General features: G+C 38.0%; 1 protein-coding gene across 5 annotated transcripts in view; it reads right to left on the minus strand.

Moving 5' to 3' along the window:
• The window catches only part of SUGCT (succinyl-CoA:glutarate-CoA transferase), a 793,244-nt gene that overhangs the window by 96,396 nt on the left and 681,447 nt on the right, over positions 1–15,401 (minus strand). For 4 of the 5 annotated variants that reach the window (XM_054692302.1, XM_054692300.1, XM_054692297.1 and 1 more), the window contains one exon: positions 11,407–11,470. In XM_054692302.1, the coding sequence (XP_054548277.1) occupies positions 11,407–11,470 (64 nt within the window). Of the gene's footprint in view, positions 1–9,257; positions 9,451–11,406; positions 11,471–15,401 lie in introns of those variants that run through there. The other variant, XM_054692299.1, reaches the window with a different exon arrangement.

Below are 15,401 nucleotides of genomic sequence, written 5' to 3' on the forward strand. Positions count from 1 at the left end.
CCCTGTTTCCCTCTTCCTGGGTCATTCCACAATGCCACCAACAATGAAATGCCCAGGAAGGAGGAATCATTTCTGTTTACGTGAAAATAGATCTGAACTCCATGCAGCAAAGGAACAAATAACAGAAATGTTCAAAGACCTCAAAGAGAAGTTATAATCAAATCTGAATGTTATTTTTGAGATCTGACAGAGTTTCTCCTCCATACATCAGCTCTGAATGCTCAGGGAGCTGGTGCCAAGTGCCCTTTCTTCTAACCTTGCAGGTTCATTCCCTACGAAACTCCAGACAAGCTGTTTGCTTAAGTCATGCCATTGTATTAAATGGGTTAAGTGTGGGTAACACCCTTAGTGACCACCCACCCTCAGAGAGGAGTAAATCATTTCACTCTCCAGAGTGCTTCATATATACTAAACCCTAGGTCTGAAGTTTATAAAAGTCACGATTAAAGATACCTTCAGGAGGCAGCAATAAAAGACTTTTTTTTTTTTTAAGTAACTCAGAACTGAATGCAACTTCTGGTTCTGTGACTTACTGATTATATGACCTTGATAAGGATATTTAATTTCTCTGAGATTCAGTTTGCTCATTTATAAAACAGCAACATTAATGTCTTCCTCAGAGTTGGGTGATGCTTAGAGATGATATATGAAAAGCACCTACTGAATAACCACACCAAGTGTTAGCTAGTTTTATCAAATGCTCCCTGTAGTGACTTCTTTATTTATATTACAAGGTTTATATTCACATACAGTGTAACATAATTCATGGATTTTCCATGATTCTTACCACCTAAGAATCACCGTGATTCAGAGTAAGGGAAAACATGTCTAGAGGCATCAAACAAACTTAAATGTTGGCACCACCTTAATTCTGCAGAAAATGAAACATTTTATTCCATGCTTCAACATTTTCTCCTAAAATACATAAAAGTATGCATCTTTTAAATAAAAAAATAAAGGATATTGTAAGAAAAGGAAATATTGTCCTGAATCTTTTTTTAATATTTATTTATTTATGCATACCACACCTCTGGTACAGGCCAGAGTTGTGGGGGGTGAGAGGAGTCACCAGAGACAGAGTGGGGAGCAGAAAAGGCAGACTGACTGAAACACACTGCTGAGGGGAGCAGCAGGAGAGACAGGAGAGGTCTGCTGTGCCATGTGGGTAGCTCCCTGGCCAGGGATTGAACTTGTGCTGCAGTGGCTGCAGATTGTTTCATAGTGCTGAGACTTAACCCCTTGCACCACCTGAATCTTTATCCAAATAACCCAAATGACTTTCCATGCAAAGGCAGTCAAATCACCCGTGCTGGTAAAGATTGTTTCAATTTTAGTTCCCTTTTGGTGCTTAAAGCCAGTTTCTTTTCATTTACCACATTAGGCAATTAATTGGGCATTCGTAGGCAGTTATCATGCACACCACTATCATCTCTACTCAGCCATACATTTTACACTCTCCAGATGTTGCTGCTGAAATCCTACCCCTTAATCACCTCATCATCTTTGTCACATTTAAAAATTTCCTTCCACTTAACTCCATTTTCTAAGCTAAAGCATGAACAATTGTGCAGAATTCTACTAATGCTGCTTTACTGAGGTTCAATGAAGAGAAAGTGTGTTCTTCTTAAGTGATTTCTTTAGATCCCAGGATAGTTTTTGCTTCTAATGCAAGAGCATCACCGTGTGAGCTATTTCTGATCTGCACTTTGGTGTTGTCCTCAATCCATTTCCTACATCATCAATGCCTCTCATTGTCTAATTAGAGTCTCACTCACGGGGGCTAAGCCAGTTTGGAATGAGAGCAGCCTAAAATCACTACTACAGCATCTCAGCCACCATGATATCCCTGTGGCTAAGCTCCATGCTGTCCTTCTCCGCCCAACACTTATAGAAGAAAAAAATACTTTCTAACCTTCTGCAGGATTGTGGGTCCCTGGAACTAAGAAAAAAGACAAAATTCTAACCTTCAGAGGATGACCAGTTTCCTTATTTGGTTTCTACGCATTTTGTTAGAGTAAACTTTTCAATTTTTCCAGTAAGTAACTATTACAACTGTCACATACTTGCCCTATGTGGTTCCAGGGGACACACATTCCCAGTGGGGTGACTGCCCCCCAAATTCTTTTTTATGGACTCTTTCTACTAAGAGCGCTAGATGAAATAGTCAAATAACTTAAGAAAATGTGACAGTCAGCAGCTCCCTCTTAGAGATACAAATATATCTAATAGAATGTTAATGGTTCTCATATGGTAAAGAAAAAACACAATCCCCAATTAACTCAGGTTTCCCAAAGTTGTTTGACAACACAGTCATTTCTTGGTGGGACAACTCTTAAGACAGTAAAAAACTGCAAGGTCTGCCGAGTACATTTTGAAAATGCACTGTGTCATGGTCCTCTCAAATTTCTCCTGAACAAGCTGCTACATTCTCATCTGTGATCTCTGGATTATTATTTTCACCTGTATGATCTGTCAGAGGATGACAGTGGCTCTGGAAGATGCTTTTCCAGGACACGGTCCCAAATGACTTATGCACTTTTTTTACCCAAGAGCTGCAGGTTGGAGTAGGACAGAGGTTGGTTTGGCCTTACACACATCTGTGTCAGGACAGTCCCATCCCCCCACCCCCACTGCTTTTCTCTCCATTCCATCCGTCACTGTCAAGTGCCCCAGGAGACTGAGCTCCTCCTCAGCCTAGGCCCACACAGAGTATCTACTAAGTAAGTGTTAAACAAAAGAAAGATCTGCTTTACTCTATTTCTTTGAGAAATATGCTAATCATTTAAAATTTTAATATCTGAGAAATAAATCATGTGTCTAGTTGTACCCCCCCAACAGTCACTGTAACTGTAGACACTGTTAAGAGTTTATTAATTATCTAAAATGTGCTTTCACTTATTCCTTCTTTGTGCCGAACTCTAGGTACATTTTATTAAGTAATTATTAAAAGTAACAGTCAGGTAAGTATTTGATCTTCGTTTACAGAGGAGAAGGAGACCACGAGTCTGTCTATTAACTCCAGCTGTGGCTTGCACAGCCAGGCTCTCAGCTTGCGTCCTGATGGCTGAGCACGCGTGCTCTGTGCCCCACATGTCTTGCATGCACACCACACACACATGCCACAGGGGCTCAGGAAAACAACGGGGCATTAGTTCACATTTTTGGTGCTCATATTTTTGTTTTGTTTTGTTTTGTGCTGTGGTGAGATCTGTATGACATAAAATATATTACCTTTACGTGTATCACTTTGTGACATAAAGTCATCCTCCCTGTTGTTCAACCACCACCTTCGCTAGAACTTGGTCATCTTCCCTGAGACTGTTCTGTTTAACAAAAACTGCTCACTTTTCCCTGCCCACAATAAGCAAGAAAAAAGTCCACACAGCCCCAGGGCCACAGGCAAATGAAGAGAGGAGAAATATAGGTCAGCTGTGAAGACAGATTGTCTCAGGTCTTCGATTATTGAAATCTGCATATATATCCCAAACTTTTCTTTTTTCCCCTTTCAGACTGCTTTTCTGTTAATGTGTGAACATAGTACAACTTGAGGGAAATGTAATCCACATGTTCTGGTGCATTTACACTTAAATGCTCTTGAGAATATAAAAATACATTTCCCAATTTTTTTTTTTTTATAGAAACACATTATAGACTTGGTAAAAAGCAAACTTAATCCCCAAAAGAGTTAGTCTCAAATCTGAGTTCAAATTTTTGAAATTTAAACATTCCTTAAATAAATTTCCAATTTGATCTTTAAGCAAAGCATTTAAAATATAGTAATCAGTCTTTTACATTAGAGACTCAAGTTACATGGTAAAAAAATCCTCAATAGTTGGCTTAATTTTCCTTTTTGGCTAAACTAGGGGAGATAGCAGTAAAGAAGGAAAAAAAGACAGATTTCAAAGATACCTAGTCCTAGGCTGGAAGGGCTGCAACACTCATCAAATATCCATTTTTTCACCTGGATATCATAATGAATATAATAATATGTAGCTTCCAAATTATCCTGGAGATAAACAAAAAAACAACAACTGTATGCAAAGCTCATGTATGTACCATAGAGAGAGAAGTACTCAACAGCTACTAGATTATGTGCCCTCATTTAAAATTTGGACTTTCCATGGCAATGATGTCATTAAAAATCTATTCACAAAGTATATTTATGTGCCACACAGTGAGTGGCATTTTTCCTTACACTTGAAAGAATAAAAAGACTCATCCCATTGCAACAAGAATATAGGGACAACAAGGTGAAGTGAGTTATATAAGGTCACACACCTACTTGAAGTCCCAGCAGAAAGCAGAAAAAAAATAACCTAAGGAGTGAATGGACGAGAAGCTGTGTTAATATTCTCTAATCCCCAGGGGTTAGATAGATTTTTGTGGCTGCAGCCTCTTGAGGGTAGTTTTATTTCACTCCCATTCTACTCAAATCCCCAACATGTCTTATATTAACTTTTTAATTTTTAATTAATTTAAATTACGTTTTTGCATAGTTGTTTGAAAAGCAAAGGCTTCTTACAACGTGGAATCTAGGTTCATAGGAACACTTGCAAAAGATAGATGGTTCTGAGTAGCTTAGACTGAGGAGCAGCCACTCCAAGAGTCAATAGCAGTGGTGATTTCCATAAAGGATAAAACAGACACATTTCAAGATTGCTCATCCCTCCCCCTCTCAGCTTATTCAAAGCATGAGCTGAGAGACAGTGACCACTAATGTTATACCAGATAAAGATATCACAGCATGGAGATTTGGTTCCATAACTGACACACAGACAATATTCACTCCAACTCAGGTGGAGATAATAATGAGCCCCACAGGCCCAGCTCAGTGCCAAATAAATCATTAAGGTTTGGAGACAAGGAGATGAATGGGAATATTGTACATGACCCATTGGTTATGCTAACCTATATAGAGGTTCTTATGAAACCCTATGCTACCATTTCTTCATCTCCATTAACTCTTCTTATTAATATTAACATAGCACTGTGTGCCTAGTCAAAATTATTGTATAATCTTTTTACATAAAAATATGGCTTACTCTGTTGATATTTTCTTTGGCTGAGTCTTCTTCACAGGAATATGTCTTGACATCTTAAGGAACATTATTTAAAGAAAATTATTTTCCCATGGGGTTCAACCCATTGTCATCTCTTCCCGGACTAAAGACTTCCTACATGGTAATGCTAGGGGAAAAGCAAAGTCATTCCTTTTTCAGAGAAGACTAAAAACTTCCCTCTCTAGCCATGAATGAACACAGCAATGGTGATAAACAACTCAGTTCAGGAAGAAGACCACTTGGAGACAAAGATAATATCACTTCTTGATACCAAGTTAACTTCATAACATGGAAGTCCAATTGGAGGATAATTTTACAGCTATTACATGTATCTGATTTTATTTCTAAAGCTAGTTTGCATGCCTACTGGTTGATAAGATCAACCATATAGTTAATATACACATTTGGTTCACAAACAACTTCTCTGGGTATTCAACGAAGATTGGCTGGAGCTAATACAGTGAGAACACAAGAAATGATCCCAGAATATTTTTTGACCTACCTTCTAAAACATTTAGGAAAAAGCGTTAGTATCATTGAATTCTGACTCTTTCTGTGACTCTCTGTTTTCATTTTTTATTGATTTATTGACTCTACATTTGGTTTAATTCAGTCAAATTATTTCAAACTTGCAACCTCAATGATAATTCAGTATAGTGGTACTTGAGAAAACACCTCAATGCAGAAGTCAAAAGAAATATTCACCCAGAAAAATTATTTTGCCTAAATATTACTTTCTGATAGTGAAAATTTACACAGTATTTAATTGATAACACAGTATTTCAATGAAATACTGCCACAGTATTTCATTGATAACTTAGGACTGATTTGCAGTGAGAGTGTCTCATTTATTAGATTCACTTTATCTTAGCATCTAGGTCGATGAGGACATGTTGAATAAGAAGAAGTGAGCTCTTGGCCACCTTCCCAGACCCAACTAACAGGAACATGAATTCCCTGAACATGAAACCTTCCTCCTGACACAGATAAGCAAAGTTGATGAAGATCCCTAAGTCATATCAATGACAGTAACTTGGCTCTTAGGGCTTCTCAGGTTCCTGACGGAAAGATATTCCTGGGGCTGCAATTCATTCCTCCTCTGTTTCCTCCCTGTTCTCCTAGGAAGGGAGTCACTCTGCTATTCATTTCTCACAGCACAGTAACAATGTCTGCAGTCCCACCTCACTAAAGCAGGACTTGCAGAGAAGGCTGCAGGCAGGCACTCAATGCCAAATCATCTGAGGATACGCTAATTTATTTAACTCTAGTTCATTGCCATAGGTTAAGAGTTTAATAAAGTTAAAAATAATTGAGGACTTTGGGAAGCACCATGGCTAGTCTATTTGGAAATTTATTTCCCTGCCAGCATTCTCCCATTCCGTTGACAGATTGTGGAACCTTCCTTTCATCTCTTTCCTCTTTTCACAGATTAACCTAGTCCCTGGAGGAGTATGTTCTTTCCAGAAGATAGATCATGCACTACACATAACATGAAAATTTTACACACTCTTCCTGTTGTCATCTAAAAGATTTTTCTACCTGGAAGAAATAACTTATCTCACTTTCCATTCTCAGATTGGTTTTACTTAAAATTCCTCATAAGAACCAACATATTTATACTTTATGTAAGGATATAAACTGAAACTTTCTCTCAATTTTTCCTTATCTCCTGTGAAATCTGTGACAGCTTTCCCCACTGCTGTTATCTATTATAGAAATTTAACTGCACTTTGAGGATATGTGATTTCAGACACACTATCTAATTTTCCACCTAAAATAAAGGAAAAAAGCTAAAAGGGAAAGGTGAATGTTCATACAGCACTGAAGAGGAAGATGTGTAACTACAGAAGAGACAGGGCAGTCACTCCATTTGATGTGTGTACTTCAAGCTAGTAACCGGTCTATTCATTTTTAAAAAAGCACATATTGCTAAAATTGTCACGAGTTACCTTTTGAATTTTTTTTCATGTAATATTTTTTCATTCTAATCATCACCCAACAAATATCCATTAAGTAGTTTGTTGGTACAAAGTGTGTTGATTTGATTTTAAGAGAATTTAGGAATTTAGCAAAGAAAATGGTTTTAGATCATCATTTAGAAAAAGTCTTGCAAGACGTTCAGAAATATAAAATGCTAGATAATCGAATAAAGTACATTCAACTTTCTAAAATTCACTGTAAAATCCAAGCATCAATATTCCAATAATTTGGTTTGAGTTTCATTAACTCAGAGTGATGACTGTTCTTCCTTCATCTAACACCACAAGCTAAAAGTTGTTGCAGGCTCCAAATATGAATATTAAAAACTATGAGGGGCCTCCCCTGGTGGCTCAGGCAGTTGAGCGCAGTGTGTGAAGCTGTCCGCAGCCTCTACAGCACCGGTTTGATCCCGGATGGCGAGGGTCCCACATGGCATGGCACACCTCTTCTGTCATGCCCACTGCTCCCCTCAGCAATGTATTTCGTCAGTCTGCCTGTTCTGTTCCCCGCTCTGTCTCTGTTGAATCCTCTCACCCTCCCGTGAATCTGGCCTGCACCCCGGTTCTTATATGGATAAATAAATAAATCTTTAAAAAACAAAAAGCAAGCAAGCAAACAAACAAACAAAAAACTATGAGGAAAAGACTTAAGAAAAGTTTTATTTAAAAGAACTTGGAGCTGTATTCTAAAAAAACATAGATCGGCGGCCAGCAGGCAAGGGTAATTCAATTTAAAATTATGGTGCATGCATAGAAGACTGCTTCCCTTTCATTGTGCTGCCACACACACCACTAGCAGACTTTCCAGAAGTGCTGCTGGAATCAAATAACTGCAACCCACATTCACGGGGAAGAATCTGAAAAAGGTTACGGCAAGAAACTTTAGAGTTACATATTAAACTCTATTTCACTGACATCCTTTGAAGTTTGGAACTCAGCACCCAGACTGTTTTGGCACCTCCACAGAACAGGGAAGGACAGCATGTTCCACTCTGGCTAAAAGGCCAATGGCCAGTAGCATTGCCCAAGATGCAAACGGTGACTGGCTCGGTGGAAACTGGCAGTGATTTGGAATGTGATAACTGAAGTTACAAATCAGGTGATTTTATATGATGGCTAATCATGTGTTGAAGAAAGATGGTGCAATGAACTTTAAAGTGTCTTTTATTTCAGTAACTAATAAACATAACCTTTTATCAATTTCACAGTTCAAAATTCAGCTTACTGAATTTTGGAGAAGGCTTCAACTGAATTGAAAGTTTTTTTATGTTACAAATTATCCTTAAAATCAACCAGTGTGAACATCTGCCAAATCATATTTGAGCAGCCACCCAAGCTCCTCTTGAAAACCCCACCTGCATCTCCAGATAGTAGGGGTATCAAAGACCTCCTGTATATTTTGATTTGTGTTGAATTTGGTAAATAGCCCTTCATTCTTTGCCTTCCTTCCTCCCTCCCTTCTTTTTCTACTCCTTTTCCTCCTTCTCCTTTCTCCTCTCTTGTTCTCTCCAGCTAAATCTCCAAGGTAACTGTTAGCCTGTTCCCTTCCACTTTTGTTTGAATGCCACTGAGTTCTATGGTTATCTGTTACACAATGGCATTGTGACAATAATTATCTGATATACTTATGAATTAAAGCAAAAGGGTACATAACTCTAAAATTATCAAAAAATACACTTCCTTCTTCCTGAGATTGCTTAATTTAATTATTAAGAAAACTGATCAAATTCACTTCTGATTGACTGAGAGTGTTAAATGCAATGAGTACCTTCTAGGTTGGTAATTGACTTACTCTTTTCTTTACTATAATAATGATTAGATTAAATTTTTTTAAGATTTATTTATTTATACAAGAACCGGGGTACAGGCCAGATGCACAGGAGGGTGAGAGGACTCACCAGAGACAGAGCAGGGAACAGAACAGGCAGACTGACGAAATACACTGCTGAGGGGAGCAGCAGGCAGGACAGGAGAGGTCTGCCACGCCATGTGGGATTCTCAGCGGCCAGCCTGGATCCAACCCGCACTGCAGAGGCTGTGGACAGCTTCACAGTGTGGCACTCAACTGCCTGCGCCACCAGGGAGGCCCAAGATTAACTTTTAATATTTACTCTTTGCTTTCATGTGTTCCCCAACACATATCAATAACTGTCCAACCTCATATCAATAACTGTCCAACCTCATCAACACATATCAATAACTGTCCAACCTCGTTTGTAAACTTGTGGAGTTAAATTACAGTTTATTGAATTTTTCTTTAAGCTCATGCTTCCGAAGAAATATTTGGATTGCTGTAGCATGATGGGAAGAGGACAGGATTGCTAACCAGCTGGAGTGTTCACCTGCCAGTCCACAAAACTCAGCTTTGATCTGTCTTAGATACTGACACTTCATTTGGAGAATATGTTTCACTGTTTAAACATTAAAATTAAAAACTACTAAACAAAATTCTGTTTAAAGTTTTCACATACTAAAGGTATATATGAAATTTTCTTTGTTGTGGCTGCCACCTTTTCTCTATGTTTATTACAGTGATTTTAACTTAAGGCAACATCACCTGAACTCTAAAACCTTAATCCCTGTTATAAGTTACCAATCGTGTTATTTCATCCTCCTACTTAAAAGTAAAGTTAAACCAAATTTAATGGGGAGCTCATGCTCTGTGTCTCTTTCTGTGATCTTATTTTCAACTTATTTTTCTTCCCTTTTCATGCTGGCTTAACACACACCCAGCTCACTCCTACCTCAGGGCCTGTCTGCTTGAATGTTCTTCCCCTACTCTCCAAATGTCAACTTCCTTTATCCTTCAGTTCTCAGCCATCCTCTCTGAAGGGCTTCCTGATCACCCAAACAAACATAGGTCTCCTCGTTATTCTCTGTGACAGCACACTGCTATTCCCCCTTTGCACTTATCATGACTTGCACTTATAGACACATTTACTTGTTGCTTTTATTCTCTGACTTTCTGTAGAGTATGAGATCCATGTAGCAGAGTTGTCTGGATTATTTTTGCATTCCTATGTCCCAAAGCATTGCTTGGCACATAGTATATGCTCAATAATGTAAATGAATAAATTACTTTTTTGACTTCGATCACCACACTTGTTTTCCACTACCATTCTGTATCACATAGCATTTCCCCATTGGGATGTGACCCCAGTCTCTAATATGTTTACACCTGCTTCCTCTCCTAATTACCTTCTTTAATTCATGCATAATGTTCCTTATACTCCTGCATATCAGAAATGTATCTTTCAACTTGCTTTAGTTATCATACATACTTCATATTCTTTACACATGCCAACCCTCAAGATCTGATCTGTTCTCAGATAATACTATTAAGCTGACCCCAAATCCTAGAATGAAATTAGCAATAGCAGTTATTCAATAAGTGTGCTTCTCAAAACCTGTAGAAGTAAATGTTCTATGTCATTGGACTGAAGTGACTGAACCAAATTTCAAGCAAAACTATCAGGCTGTATTTTCAGGGGACACACACACACAAAAAAAGACCAAAGTTATATTCTAGCTAATTGCATTAACCTCTGTCCAAAGAAAAGAGAAAAAATAACTGTGGTTTATATATAATAGAGAAAATAAGGACATAATGAGAGAATGTGCTGTGCTGATCTGAGGAATGTTAATAATATGATCAGAGAAAAAGAGTTTGTAGTGGGTAGTAGGTGGGTCAAGAGCTCTCACTACAGTCTGGATGTTCTGATCATAGGGATAGATGTGTGACTACTGCAAAGATAACTTTCTCTGGAAATGAAAAAGAAACACTGTGGCTTAGGGGAAAAAAATGGTGAGTTTGGTATGAGTCAACTAACAAAAAGTCTAATTTAATCTGGCTTTGCTAAAAACATTTAATTTCTTGATCTACAAATGCCATGTATCATGTTCAGTTCTCATAAAGCTAAAATACATACCCTGAACTGTAGTTCAGAGAGGAAATTCCTTGGCCTTAGCAATCAGTCTCCTTCCCTGGGCACCACCTGTATTGTACCCAACTTTCCTTCTCATTCTCATATGAGCTACTCATAATTTCACAATATTTGCCATGTCTATCATCACCTACCTTTTGGCAATTACACAATGTACTTATGTGACTATATGATTAAACAAAATGAACTTAGAGAATATGCAATTTTTGTCACTAAATCATTCAGATTTTCATTAGAGAAAAGACAAATTTTTTTTACCTTCAGCATTGATTTTTGTAGGTGTGATCCTAAATTTTATTCAAAATGAAAAATTGGATAATATCTTGACAAGTTGTTTGAGGAATCATTAGCTACTTGCAGCGATCACCATAGGGAACAATTAATGAAGGAAGGTGTTAAGGAAAATAACAAAAATTTTCAAACCTGGGACTGATATCTTCCCCACTGTCGGATGTTTCATCTCCATAATGAGGCCATTGTGTAACACCTTAAAATGTAAAAATAGAGAGAAAAATAACTTACAAAGTAAAACTATAATTTCAAGGTAAATGGAAAGTCACCTATTCAGTTTTCTAAAGAAAGATATTGCAAAACACAGAGATGCTTTAAATTTTCATTTGAAAGTAAATATTTGAGATAAAAACAGTGTTTTCATCTTATATTACACCAACTAAAGACAAAAAAAAAAGGAATTAGAACACTGAAAGACTAGCAGAATATATTTTTATAAAGTCTTCCCACTCTTAAAAATGTTTTCTGCTCTAAATATACCCTCTTTCTTAGTTATGAATCTCTAAATATTAAAACCCAGCCTCTTCCTAGATTACCACATCCCAGGATGTAGACAAGGTCAATTGCAGAATGTAGGATAGAAGGAACCAGAACCTGGAACAAGTGGTGCCCACAAGGGTGGCACATGTACTCCTGGCAATTGATTCAGTGAAATATATGGGAAGTCAGTCCAGTTTGGAAGGTATCAGAGTCCCTGAAGATCCAATGACCAAGGGAAGAGGACAGATGCACAGTTGCTGTGACAAGTAATGAGCAGCTGTCAGGGAACCAGCTGACAGAAAGCAGAGAAAACATCCAGGTCACAGCCCTGAGAAGATTAAAATCAGAGATGTTTTCAGTGATGATACAATGTTAATCTTAAAACTAGGTTTGATTTCAGATCTAGGACTCCATTATCCTGGAGTCTGTGGGTTATGAGAGGGAAAGGAAGGGAACAACTGAAAATAAAAACCTAAGACTTCATCCTAGAGTGCTCATTATGTTCCCATATGCCAGGCCCAAGACAGGTATTTGGTGTCCCATCAAGTTCACGTTACACTTGGTCTCAGTATTAAGACTCAAGACCAATTATTAGGATAGGGACACTCTATTAGTGCCCAAGAGGCAGAAATGTGAATGTTTAATTATTAGCCGCTGAAATAGAGTTACTTATATCCTTGGCATATAAAATCTATCGTTTCTCTTATAGGGTGAGCAGGGAAATAACATCTGCCAGGAATCAGTGCTCCCCCAGCTGTAAGCTGAGAATAAAATGGAGGCATGGAACCAGATTCTAGAACATAAAGGTTTAAATACTAGAGGCAAAATGTTCTACAATTCCACAGAAGAAAATGTTACACAGTTGGGGATCTTTGTTTTTAAACAACTGGAGGCTCTCTGGGTATACTGTCTCAAAGAACCCCAAAGTTCAATTTACTATTTCTATTACTGGATATTCAGTGAAATATAAATGGACAACTTACATATGATTTGTGCCTCACCTATACCATCTATCAAATGGAGAGCTTCTCTCCTCCAGTTCTTTACATGGATCTAGTGGCAGAAGCATGTCTGTGGCATAGGAAACTTGTGGACTACAGTTTCATGCCAATATCTCAAAGCCTGGTAGTTGTGATGGTTCTACAACATTTTGAGCTTCAGGTAAAAGTAAGATTTTCATATCTATATTCTACTCTTTTTATAGAGCAAAAAAAGTATGCAATAATTAATAAAATTCTTTCTTCACTTGGAAAAGTGCTCAAATCTCTTGTATTTTATCCATTTCCTTTGAGCTTTTTGTTAAATTATTGACTAAACCACTAATAAGACAACTTTGTGGGTGACATTTTAAGGTTAGAATTATAACTCTGCTATGGCTACATATTCTGGCTTCTAGTGTTTTCTTTGGGAATGCTCACCATTTTGGGGTTTTGCGCTTTAAACAGTCACATCAAACCCCCTCATTGAGGGTGATGCCACACCATATGGAGATCCTTTCTAGGGAGCCTTGCTTCTCTTTGGGAATCACCAGCTTTGCACCCAAGAGCTGGCCAGAGAAAATTCTTACCAGTGTTAAAACTGTGCTATAATTTCATTCTTGTGTGGCTCGTTCTCAGCACTCGCCCAGCACAGCCTCCTCCTTTGTGGGGGTGGGGGCTAAATGCCAACGGGAGGTGCTAAATCTCAGTTCTACTAAGGACAGGAACAAAAATACCGAGCTAAATTTCACTCGAAACAATTATCTGCACACTGAATCATTCTTCTCGTATCTCTGTTGCCCTCCTGACTACCTCTTTGTAATAACACTGCAGTGCTACTCACAAAAGACAAAAGTGAGTGTTCTTAGCTAAATATAACTTAACTGATAGTGTTGAAATTAATTAACACTGAATTTTAATCATGTAGCAAACGTTAAGTGTCAAACGTGAAAGGGTAGTTGGTAAAGGTCAAGGGACCTATGTCAAAGTTTTGTGAAGCAAAAGCTTGCAGTTGATTGAAGATTTTAATGGAAACAATTTAAGGGGTGAACTTCCTTCAGCCCTACCCCCATTGCTATCTGTCTGTGATTCCCAATATGAAACTTATCTAACCCTATCAATTCCTTCGCATTAAACATTGTGAATATAGATTTCAACTGAAACATAAATTCTTCTTCTGTTTGGCAAAGGAAGTTGACTGCAGTCTCATTTGCTGTAGCATTTGTATAATTGCAAGGCAAAAGGGCTAGTCTGAGCCCTCATATTCAGAAAAAACTGACTTATTCATGATTGTTTGCCAACCACTTTTTAATGCAAAGTCTGAAGGCAATACAATTCCATAGGCTTTCAGCGTGAATCAGGTCAGATCATCTCAGAGGACAATGAAGGCTGTGGCAGTGCTGTCCCTGGAAACCTTGCGTAATGACTCGGAATCTTGGAAAACTCTCTAGCCTTGTTTGTGGGGAGAGTACTGCTCTGCTTAGTAACATATTTGAGGATCTCGGAACCCAGGCAGTCTGTCTGAATTTTAGCATAAATCTCTTCACTGCTTTTCAGGCATATTGTCTTATTCTAACTTCACTGGAAATGGAGGTGCTGCAGCGTACACTATTTGTATTTTTCTGGGAATGGTTTCTATATATTTCCTTTTTTTCATTTGTGATGCAGACTCAAAACCTGAATCTCTATGACCTTAACCCAGATATTCAAATTTAAAGTGTCTAATTTCCTGACCCTTACAATAAAATGAGAAACTTAGTTTTAGGGTCCTTCAACTAACATTTCTCCTAAAGGGGGAATTCACCCTAGAATCTTAGTTTGCCCAGTCATGGCATTCTTTGTTACACATTTAGTTATTTTAAAATATGGCAAGGATCTTCCCTAGAACTTTGTAATGGATTTTGTTCATCATTTACTTATTTTATCCTCCCTAAATCTTTGGGTTTGGTAGATATTCTAAATTTCATTTCTTCTTGAAAACTCAAAAAGCCTATTCTTGACAAGAATAGAATTGTAGACACTGTACCAACCTCTTTAGTAAAGTATCAGGCCTGTTTAAAATAAGGTCTTTCTTCTTCAAGAGCTTTACAAATTGACAGCCTAATGACAGAGTCAAATGGTAATGTATTAATGACGTAGGGAAAGAGTAAGATGTATACCTCTGTGTGATTTGGGTAATAAAAGTTTAAGTGGAAGTAAGGTTTTAATATTTTTATAAAGCCACGTGGCTGGAATGGCAGAAAGAAAAAAGCTTTAATATAGCACTAGTAAGGGCGTCCCCGGTGGCAAAGCGGTTGAGCGCTGGGTTGCAAAGCTTCGTGCAGCCTCTGCAGTGCCAGTTCAATCCCCGGCCACTGGTGAGGGTCCCACATGGCGCGCAGACCTCTCCTGCAGCCCGCTGCTCCCCTCAGCAGTGTACTTTGTCACTCTGCCTGTTCTACTCTCCACTCTGGCTCTGGTGAATTCTCTCACCCTCCCGCGCTTCTGACTGTACCTGGCGTTTGTATAAATATATATATATATATATATATATATATATATATATAGCACTAGTTAGACAAAAATATAAAATAATAAAAATTGAAACCCACTAGATAGGCAATGAAAGCAAGAGACGTAGGTCAAGAATAGAAGTAGCAAGGTATATCTAAATGAAAGAAAGTGATAGAG

Source organism: Talpa occidentalis, unplaced genomic scaffold (assembly GCF_014898055.3).
Source record: "Talpa occidentalis isolate TD23 unplaced genomic scaffold, MPIMG_talOcc4v2.1, whole genome shotgun sequence".
Lineage (NCBI taxonomy): Eukaryota > Metazoa > Chordata > Mammalia > Eulipotyphla > Talpidae > Talpa > Talpa occidentalis.